The 11,289-nt window shown below is 38.3% G+C and overlaps 1 protein-coding gene across 3 annotated transcripts; it reads left to right on the top strand.

Moving 5' to 3' along the window:
- The first annotated feature begins 2,445 nt into the window (after positions 1–2,445).
- On the top strand, positions 2,446–9,698 carry ccm2l (CCM2 like scaffold protein). 3 transcript variants are annotated; one of them, XM_015014443.1, is made up of 11 exons: positions 2,446–2,702; positions 3,694–3,861; positions 3,941–4,024; positions 4,818–4,998; positions 5,407–5,990; positions 6,099–6,228; positions 6,787–6,850; positions 6,945–7,101; positions 7,305–7,443; positions 8,364–8,511; positions 9,427–9,698. In XM_015014443.1, the coding sequence occupies exons 1-11, from the start codon at positions 2,673–2,675 to the stop codon at positions 9,560–9,562; spliced, it is 1,821 nt and encodes a 606-aa protein (XP_014869929.1). In that variant the 5' UTR covers positions 2,446–2,672; the 3' UTR covers positions 9,563–9,698. The 3 variants fall into 3 exon arrangements, with proteins under 3 accessions (XP_014869929.1, XP_014869769.1, XP_014869852.1); XM_015014283.1 differs by having other exon boundaries at positions 4,815–4,998; XM_015014366.1 differs by having other exon boundaries at positions 2,449–2,702; positions 4,815–4,998; positions 9,430–9,698.
- The last annotated feature ends 1,591 nt before the right edge of the window (positions 9,699–11,289 follow it).

Here is an 11,289-nt window from a genome sequence, read left to right as displayed (position 1 = left end):
CAAAGTTCATGATAAAACCAAACGTTCATTCTTCATGGATTTGTTATGAATTTATAGAAATGTATATGACCTACTTGTTATGTCTGGTAAAAGTAAATAAAATAAATAAATAAATAAATAACTAAATAAAAATACAACAAAAATTCACAGAGCAGGGTTTATCTATTAGAAGAAGTTAAGTCATGCTAAAATGCATAAATTGGTTCTTTATGCTGATATTTTTGTGTTTCTGTGCAAACTGGGACATTTTTGTGTAAATTTGTTTTATTCTTCAAAATTTGTAACTAAAGTTTTCACACTATCACCAGTAAAGACCCCAAAAAAACCCAAAAGTTGCTAAATATAGAGACGAAGTCATTAGGTGGCAATAACCCCAAGCCCCACAATTGGCCACGCCCCTTGGTATCTCTTCACTCCGCCCACTTCAGTGAAATTTTTCAACATTTTTCTGGGGTGGAGTAATGCTTTTAGTTGCTCTTTTACGTAAATGCAGTTGGAATGGCATGTCATATTAGAGATACAGTGACTGTTAAGACTTCCTGTTAGTCAGTGATGAAACTCTTCTGGACACATTGACTCTTTGCAAAGTTCAGTCTGAAGAACCACTCTGGATATTTTCTCTATCCAAAGAAACAAGTGAAAAACAAGAAAGCTCAAAAGATAAATGTCCTACCTCAGATTCTAGTTGCCTAGGTAACCAGATGATCATTAAGCTATTAGCTCAGCAGATACTAGCGAACGGTTGCCTTGACATTAGGTGCAGAAGGATGCTGAGGCTGTTTGTGTGAGACTCCTTTGGCTCCATCAGCAGAATTTCCCCTCTTTTCGTTTTCTCTACGTTATAGCCCATAAGTTAACCTTCATCACAGTGCTGCCCTCTTTTGGCCAAACGTGTTTACTGAAATCACAAATTCATGGTTTCCATGGTGTGAATCTGAAGAAAGTTACGTCAAACTTCAACTCTCTGCTATTCCAGATTCTGCAGAAACCACTACTTATAAATGCTTTTGTATTGTGTTGTAATAAGAGTAGAATAACTGTACCCTGTAGGGATTAAAAAATGCTGCACACAGATAGTTAGGCAGGTATTTCTGTAATCTGCATCATCTCCTGTTTGGCTGCAGGTAGTAAATTGTTTAAAAATGCATCACTAGTGCCTTCACAATGTATTTGCGCAGCATTTTCACTGAAATAATGAGAGCGAGTGTTAGAAGCCTGAAATCATCCCAACAGCCACCAGCTATCAAACGCGCAGTACTGGGTGCAGCTCTGTTTATCTTCTTGTTCTAAGTGTTTCACCCAAGGCAGCTGTTTGCACCCATAGTAGATAAATGCAAAAGGCTTTAAAACAAATTCTGCTCCTATTACAACAGTCTTACTTTACACTGTAAACAGAAAAAGCAACTTTTATTTTTATATATTTGTTCTTTGAAAAGGAAAATTTGTTTCATCAAAGCCACATATGCTGCAGTATGTAACTTTTATAAAAATATAATTTTTACATATTTGTTGAAACTATCAAGAAGTCGTGACAGTATGATATGAGACAAATATAATCTGTGCATAAACCGAGCTCTTCTGCCTTTTCCCAGTGCTATCCAGAGCCAGAAGGAGGGTCTTAGTGTTGTCAATCACCCTCGGTGTGGCGCTGCTTATCGCTCTTCCAAAGAACATTGGAGGGAAGCTAGTACATCCTGTCATGAATGCTAAAGATAGTTAGCATAGGCACTGATGACAACAGATAAACAGTTTTTCTGTAATGGGGAGTTGTTTCTCTGCTATTAATACATTTAGCAGCAAGTACATGAGGATGATTGGCAGCTCAAAGACCCCCCCCCCTCCTGGCCCATTTATTTGCTGCAGTTTTATGCTATCAGTTGTGATTGTGGAAGGAAGATGGAGTACCTGGAGAGAACCCATGAATGCACAGGGAGAACATGCAAGCTCCGTGCTGGAAGACCTGCATGGAGTGGAAGTAGATGTCTTCCAACTATCAGTGTAATGCACAGTATATGTATACATATTGCATGTCTATTTTCATAAACAGTGAAAATACTGATCTCTAAATCTCCTTCAGAGTAAGTAAGCAGTAGCAGAAAGCAATAGCAGAGTGTTTTGGAAAGGCTGGTTTGATTACAATGAGGCCTGGAGTGTTCAACATTCACTGAGTTTATTAATCTGTTTGCTGTAATGACATAATGTCAAACCTGGGATGAAAAATAAAATCTTTTTTAACTAAAATCCCATAAAGAGAAAGGCCTTTGAAAATCACCTGTATGGTAAAGAGAATTGGATATGACACTTGTCTCTGCACAAATACAAATTTAAAAAGGGAATTTTGAGCTGTATAATTTGTGTGTTTTATCAGAGAGGAGAGAATGGATGTTATCAGTCGTTGGTGGAGTTTCCTCTCGGACAGGAAGTGGACTTCCTTCGCTTCCTGCTCTCTCTTCATGCCCAAAGTGTTTGTGTGTGTGTTTGAGAGGTCTCAGCAGAGTAGACAATCAGTGTAGAAGCAGAAAAGGGCATATATGACACGCAATAAATGAACTCAGACTTATAGGAACAAAGAGGCAGAAAACGGTAGAACAACTGAGAGACAGGAGCCACAACATCTGAGTGGAAACTGTGAGAAGGATCCCAACTTTCTGACCCAGAACAGAGCCGCCACGATGGACTACGAACCAAAGAAACCGAAGAAGGTACTTATTTTATTTCCATTTTTTTATGTTATTAATATCTTGAGGCTACTCTATCCAAATGGAAAATGTTTTGATGTTGGAAACGTGTTGATTTTGCTTAAAATTGCCCAAAATAACAGAAAGTAATTTGAAAGCAACAGAAACAACAGAGTTTGACTTATCAGGATTGACTTCTTGGATTGATTCATGTCTCTTTTATATTAGCAGCCATGTTTTTAGTAGTATTCTCTATGAACTAATATCTGCCAGTATGAACTCTCTTTTTATTTTTGTTACAAAATTATGGTGTGCAGAGTTTTTGACATGCACAGAATAGATTGGTTACATTTTGTCTCTTTGTCATCAAAACACTTTTTAAAAGACATTTTATAGTAATGATAAAAATGTTTCCACTGCAGTCATATTCATTCTGATGAGGCTCAGATTTAAAGCACCTTCTGAAAATAATCTTTATCTGTCATTAAAGGCTACATTTCTATAATAAAGCATGTTTTTTTTAACTGATCTGATGTAATACTCTGTTTTTAAATGTCAAGTTTTCATTGCCTGTAAGTGGAAAATCATCATAATTAACAGAAGTCAAGGCTGTAAAACACCAGTCTGTAATTAATCTATAAAACATGTTTCACTTTATGACAAAGTACCTGAAATAAACAAATTTTTCAATAATATTCTAATTAATTTAATTGGTCTGTATGTAAATGTAAACATTTGAGTCTTTAGTATTCCCTGGATACGATGGTAAATATTCTTATTTAATTCAGTTCAGATCGTTGATATAGTCAAATCACATCAGGTGTAATTTATATCCTGGTACAGTTCCATTTGGACCCAATTTAATTCAAATCATAAAGTCAGATTAAAAACCCAGTACATTACAATGACACTTTTATTGTTCAATGATATAATCAAGAATATGGTGACAGTTGACAGAAAATTGCATCATATTTAATGCCAGAACATCAGAGGATTTGTCTGTTTTTCTTCCCAGACTTTCGTTTCACCCATTAAGCGTCTGGTCTGGTCCAGATCTGGCCGCAGGGCCGTAGACCGCGGCAGCGTTTACCGCCGGCCGCTCCACACCGTCCCCCTCTACCCACCGGATTACCTCATCCACCCCGAGCGGCTCATCTTTGATTACGTGGAAAAGGAAGTGAAGGTAAGAAACGATGAAGAACAGAACTGAAACGGTAAAAAGAGAAGCTTTAAACTGCTTAATGTTTGACCTCTTCTCTTAGTTCCTGGGTCACCTGACTTGGGTGTCAGTTTCATTAAATCCATCAAGCAGGGATGAACTTCTGCAGCTGCTGGACACAGCCAGGGTTGGTAGTTTTTACTGATCTATAACTCATTAACCTAAATGTTTTTTTATTATTAACTTAAGCTTTAGTCGCCAGTTAATGATCAACTGCAGAAACTCCTACAGCTTTCCAGCAGTGATATGAGAATAAAGCAGCTCTGCTCTTGTCTTCCAAACTTATTCCATAGTTTGGAAGATGCTTTACTACAGATAAAGGTTAGATTGCACTGGGATGTTTTGGGGTTTTTTCCACAATACTTTGAATTTCAGTCTCTCTATATATAGAGAATATTTCTACACCTCCACCATCAGTTTCAGCCTTGCTGTGGAGGAGAAAACAATATTTAAATCAGACACAGGAAGGGTTGCAGGTTACATATGCTGATGTAATTAAGTGTATTCATTTCTGAATGGTAAAGTGATTTGTGTGGATAGAGAAATAATGCACAAAGTTCAGAATTTGTTCTTCACTCTGAACTGATTGACCTTGATTTAGTTTTGCTTCCAATAAAGAAATATTAGATTGTAAACCTTATCTGCTTCTGCAGCAGCATATTTTCCAGTTTTCATCATCGATAAATGAATGTCGCATTTAAAATTCACAACTTTGCTGTATTGATTTCCCAGCTTGATGGCCTTTCAACTTCCTTGAAGAAATACTGTAGGAATGTGGACCGTGGACGCTGACGTAGCATTCTTTAGCATTGAGTTGCTTTCTGACCAAAACTCTGCAAAGACCCTCAACCTTCTGGCTGATTTCTCACATAATGTCGATAATAGAGCCTAACTTTTGACTCTGTGTTCGTCATTAGCAGCTGAAGGTGCTGCCACTGAAGACGAGCGTCGATCAGGACTGCATACTGAGCCTGTCTGCTCGCTGTCTGCTGCTGACATGGAGAAACAACGAGAAGCTGCTGATGAGGATTCCCACACATGAAATCGCTGCTGCCTCCTACCTGCGAGACGACGCACTGCACCTGCTGGTTCTCAAAACAGGTGAGAGGAGAGCCCCCCACCCCATGGCCCCCCTCCAAACCATCAGAGCCCTTCAATAAATACTTAGATTTTAACACGGACTGATTGTCAAATATTAGAGAGCACTGTATGACAGCGTATTAGGGTTATACAAAAAAAGAAGTACATTTCCCATAAAAAAACTTTGAGACTAATCACAGAAAGTTTAAAAACTTGGAAATTTAGAAGCCTGAAAAGTCAAAAATTTGCGAGAAGAAAACTCAGAAATTTTCTAGAAAAAACTTGGACATTTCTGATACAAAAGTTGAAAAATGCAAAAATGTGAAAATTTCTGCAAGAAGTTTTTTTTTTTTTTCTATCTACAATTGCTCTGATATTACTGTCGTGATAATGTAACAAAGAGATGGATTTTGTTTCAAAATCCTGCAGGTCTAAATGTGGATTCTGTGGTTGCTGACGATGACAGCCTGGACAGGAGGAAAACACAAGGCGTCGACGGGCGACGACAAACCATGAGCTGCAACGCTGAGTCGCGACCAGCAGGGGGCACGATGGAGCGCAGACACACCATCTGTGGAGTTGACTGGAGGCCATCGCTCTCCAGAAGTAACCATGACAAAAACCAAAATGTGGAGAGAGGAGGTGGCGAGAAGGCGGGGGGAGGAAGCTTAGAGAGAAGGAGAGTCGGCGGCAGCTGGGAGAGGAGGCAGCAAACCAGTAAAACCGGTGGGAGCTGGGAGAACCGCAGAGCGAGACCAATGAGTGGGAACTGGGGGGTGGGAGGTGGAGGAGGGAGCTGGGAGAGGAGACATGGAGGGGGTGGAGGAGCGGGGAGCTGGGAGAGGAGGCATGGAGGCGGTGGAGGGAGCTTGGAGCGGCGGCAGGCCTGCACTGGAAGCTGGGAAAGAGGGAAAAGCTACGGCAGCTGGGAGAGACGGAACTACAACCCGCTGGAACCCACACCCTGTCCTGATGCCTACTGCAACCTGGTCATCCTGGCGATGGAGAACAGGGTGGGGGTCTTCCCTGGAAGGCAGAGCAACCTAGATGATGCTAATTAGTCCACATAAACACAAATTTATGTGTAAACTAATCATCTGAACCTTGGTGTTTATGTGCAGGACGCTGCAGAGGAGTATTGCTCCCTCATTTGCCAGATGTTCCAGATCATTTACGGCCATCAGACCATTGAATGTGTTGACAGGGCCGGATTTCACCACACCATGCCAGATCAATACTGGCTCCAAAGGAGTGAGTGTCGCAAAGTTAAAAGAAATAAAGGCTTGAAATATTTCACTCTATGTGTAATAAATCTACATGTAAGTTATGCATTTCACTTTCTGAAATGAGTGACAGAAATCACATTTGAGATGTACTGCTTACGTAAGACATTTGGGAAGGCCCTCACTTAGGGTTCATTCACACCATTCCTGTTTAATCGGCTTTAACTGAAATCCAGTTCATTTTCCTAGAAATCTGGTTCGTTTGTGGAGGTGTGAATGTGTAATCGATGTGATGTGGACCAAAAGAATGAACTCTGGTCTGCCTACAAACCTCGGTTTCTATTTGACTGAAGTAAACTCAGGTTTGCATGCCAAGCAGATCAGAGACTGCTTGAGTTGATAGAAGGCTGACTTTGTAATTGTCTTTCTGTGTCTCTGACGGTTCAGATCAACAAAAAGCAGAACCTTGTAAATAACCCAATAAAATAAAGTAATCCTAAAATGATTTTAACAGACTTCAAAGTAATGCAGTAAAGAATAAAGAATAAAACCTGAAACATTAAGACGTTACTATATCTCTGTACAGGTGACAGCTGCCTGACTGACATGTCCTACAGTTATGATCTAGAGTTTAGCTGCTGCAGCTCTTTGTAAGTAACATGGCTGTAGAACAATAACTACTACTGCTTTTTGTATGTTTATATGCAATCCTCTAAGAAGCCAGTGTCCTTCTGTCTCTGTAAGCGATGGCTCCCAGGAGGCTTTTGAGCTCTACTACAGTGAGACGTACAGCGAGAGCTCGTCTATCTCGCTGCAGGACTCCCATCGCAGCCTGGCATCAACCAGTGATGGAGCAGACAGCAACCCCGCCCTGCTGCTGATGCAGGAGTACATGATTACAGTGAGTGTGGACAACAATCTTCACAAGCAGAACATGAAGCTAGGCGGATCTGGTTTGGCTCCAATAGGTTTTGAAAGAATTAAAAACGGGCACCATGGAAGGAAACTGAATCCCCAGCATATAAAGTAAATAAACCCCTGTGTGTGTGTGTGTGTGTGTGTGTGTGTGTGTGTGTGTGTGTGTGTGTGTGTGTTTATGTGCAGCTGAGGAACAAGCTGAATCCTCTGGAGCTGCACCAGTTTGCAGTCCTGCTGAGAGAATACAGGCTGGGTTCAAACATCGACCACTTCTGCTCCGAACTTCTGCAGCTGTACGGAGACAAGCGCAAATTCCTGCTGCTGGGTGAGAGACCGAGACGGAGTTATTCTTTTCTTTTATTTGGATCCCCATCGGTTGCAGTTCTCTGCATCTACTCTTCCTGAGGTGCCCAGATTCAACATGAACAACTAAAAATACTGAACATGCATAGATTACATAACACAGGCAGAATAAAAGTAACTGCAAAAATAAACAAATAAAAATACATGCATATTACATACATTCAACAAATAAGTAACTACAAAATAAACAAATACAAAATAGAGGCCATAAATTAAAGCAAATGAATTATACTATAACAAAAAATATTCTACTAAAGGACATTTACTTCAATAAATGTCATTTACTTCAATATGTCTCCTATATGCAACGCATATATAAGAAAACACACACAGTCAACATAACACAAGAAGAACCTAAGAAGAATCATTCAGTATAGTTGTTTATTTCCTTAAAGTTCTTAAAAATTCATTCTTCTGATGTGTCTCCAATATATTTTTCGTTAAGGTGGACATACCTCTAAATAAAGCCGACGTCTTCATAATTCAATATGAATCATGCTGACATCTGTGGTAAAAACAGCTACAGGTGAATTAAGTCCTGAAACCTCAAATTTAATATATAAAACCAGGTGCAGTTTCACAGAAGGATTTATACAAAGCAAAATATGTAAATATTTCAGCTAAGATGCTTTTAAAAAGTACACAAAGGCAAGCAGAGAGAAGAAGGATTACAATGTAGATTATTTTCTTCCACATTCTGTTATTCAAGAATGAATTGTTGGACTAAGACTGAACATTTTAATGTCTTAATGATGGAAATACAACATTATTTTGGGAAAGACTGTTTTCAGAAACGTTTAATTTCCTGTGAAATGTTCTTGTCTTGGAATCCTGGTTTGTTTCATTTGGGCCCATTAACATGCTCATCCTTTGTTTTTTCAGGCATGAGGCCGTTTATTCCAGACAAAGACGTCGGCGTGTTTGAGGAGTTCCTGGAAAGCATCGGGATCCGAGAGGGCGGGATTTTAACCGACAGCTTTGGACGAATTAAGCGCAGCATGAGCAACACGTCGGCCACAGCCATGAGAGGGTACGTGGAAATGGACGTGAAAAGTTTATTTTCAACAATTCAGTTTATGATTGATTCATCACACAAAAAGTGGTCTATTTTAAGAGCTTATTTCTGTTGAGTTTGATGGTTATAACAAATGAAAACACAAACTGTGGTCTCCCTATAACAAAAATTATATTATATGATGACACCAAAAAACATTTTTAACACCAAAACTGACCTAAACTATCTTAGAGAAGACTGCTGACTTGACAGTTAGTCAGAATTTTAAGCTTCGACAAAACATTGCTAAAACAGAGCTGTATTCAAACTTATTTTAACAAAAAAAAAAGTGTGATATTTGACTTAATTTCCACTGTGACCTTTAAGAACACATTTTAAATATAAATATATAAAACTGGAGAAAATGTGGGGCTTTTTTGGTAAATGTGTACTTAAGGAACAGTGAGAATCGAGGCCTTGAAAAGATTGTGAATCAAATGCCATTAGAGTTCAGTGTGGATTCACCAGGCGTGGACTGAAATCCCAGGCTAAATATGGAACAGACGGTACAGTACATGCACAGATTTTTTTCATAGGCTGACGTCTCACTAAGGAGATGTGTGTTTGGTTGATTATTTCTTTGTTTGGTTCTTGAAAAGCATGTTTATTTCCTTTTAAATTGTGCCAGATTTTTATGTTTTGAACAGAGTAGTTGGGTATGTGAAAAACTTCAGTTTTCTCTGCCAAACATAGATTTCCTTCATTTTATCTATGTTTTAATTATTTTAATGTTACAAGTGAAATAGATAAACATTTTGATGATATTCTTCTTTACTGGATGCACCTGTAGTTTACTTTGGTTTTATTAGTTTATATCCTGCATTTTGTTTGATTTATTTCTTCTACCTATACAAAAACCTGTCAGTAAGATAACAGCCGTTCTTCTGTCAGTAGGTACGACAACGGCTCTCTACCAACAGGCTCTCAGGAATTTAACCGACGGATCACTGACATCACCCAGGACATCCAGGCGCTGGGCTTCCAGGACACGCACGGAGACATTGAGGAGGAAGACTACTACCTCTGATGAAGGCAGAGAAGAAAAGACTTAGAGAGATTTCCCAACAGTTCTGTGTTTTCATTCACAGTAAAAAGGAACCAAAGTCAAATTGTGTTTGTGCACAAACTTGGTGAATAAAGCTGATTTTGATTCTAAGTTAAAATAATTCTGTTTTTAGATCCGAAGGGAATATGTAAATTATTTTGAACTAAAAGTTATTCATGATAAACAAGTAATCGTTTTGAGATGTGCAAAAAAAAAAAACCTAAATAAATTCAGGAAGAACTATAGTAAAAACAAGACAAAATACACTACAGTTTTTGATAGAAATAGTAAATATATTCCATATTCTTCTTAGCTTTTTAATTCCCTTCATCTACCTGATTCCTAATGAAGATCTGACTTAATAAAAACTGGATCTTATCATTTTGTTTCATTCAACAATCTGTGTTAAAAGGAACAGAAATTATCAGAAAGTTCTCTTGGCAGCAAAATTGTGAAAATTTTGATGTCTGCCTTTTGCAATCTAAAATCTGTGTATAAACAAATTTCTGTATTTAAGTTGTTGAATGTTTAATACAAAAGAGTTAGATGCAGTTTAAAACCCTTTTAGGCCTGACTCTCAAATGTCCGCCTGGCATTTTTTACTTGTTTTTCACTAGAAAGTAGGAAGAAAATGTCCTATGGCCAAGTGCTTTGGCACATTTTTCCAGAATATTTAGAACTTCAATACCTGGCATTATTTTTACATTATACTTGATACTAAACCACTATTAAGACACTACAAATTGAACATATTTGTCATTTCTTCAATGTTTAGTTTTAGTGAGTTTTGTCTGGCTTTACTCTAAAGATTTTGTTAAAGAAATTCAGTGTTTTAGAATTTTTACATTTTACTGGAAATTTGTTCCAGATTAACATAAAAACAAAAGTACCCCTCTATGTTTGGCGGCAGAGGAGACCAAACAATTTGTCCAACGAAGTCAATAAGCTACAGATTCTCACTAACTATCTTTACAAACGAAATCTAAAGTGCTGGGATGAGAAAAAATGAGGAAAAACTAGTTTCTCCCATAGAAAAATCTTGAGCATAAACTGGGTCGCGCTCTTTAGCGTTTGAAAGGCAGGGTTTAATCACATTGGTTGGATCATGGGTTGGATGCCATGTGACACCCGTTCTTATTGGTTAAAATTAAATCAGATAATGTGACGACACAAGATGAACTCGCTCAAAACCAGGAAGTCCGCCTGTTCTAAAATAAGTTTAAACTTTTGTCTGTGTTTTTTCACTTACGGGGTTCAACAGTCGTTGTAATGCATCACTTTTATAAGAAGGCACAGTATAGTTTCGTATTATCGATATTGGCTAATCGCTGGCACCGAGGACCAGCGCCCGAACGTACTATCTTACGTCAACGTCCGCGCCATATTGTGAGGGGCATTTTTAAATACGCAGAAAATAGCACAAGGCTGTCCTGTGTTATTGAGTAAAGCTGTTAGTTTGTTGTTGTGACACTGTACATTGATAAGACTACAATTACCTACATAACATTTATAACTAACACGTCTTTAATAAAATGTCATTGTCTTTTGAAAACTGATAAACCTTTATGATGTTAATGATTTGCCAACATCCAATAAAACGAAGCCGTGATATACTTTAAAAAAATATTAATTAAAATGATGATAGAAGCCTGTGTGTGAATTAATACAGACACAATTCAGGACAGGCGCTGGTTTTTCGAGAGACATCG

This window comes from Poecilia latipinna, unplaced genomic scaffold (assembly GCF_001443285.1).
Source record: "Poecilia latipinna isolate Pla-1442-1.1 unplaced genomic scaffold, P_latipinna-1.0 Scaffold5, whole genome shotgun sequence".
Taxonomy (NCBI): domain Eukaryota; kingdom Metazoa; phylum Chordata; class Actinopteri; order Cyprinodontiformes; family Poeciliidae; genus Poecilia; species Poecilia latipinna.
Note: the sequence above shows the minus strand (reverse complement) of the source record. Positions and strands in the feature narration are given on the sequence as shown.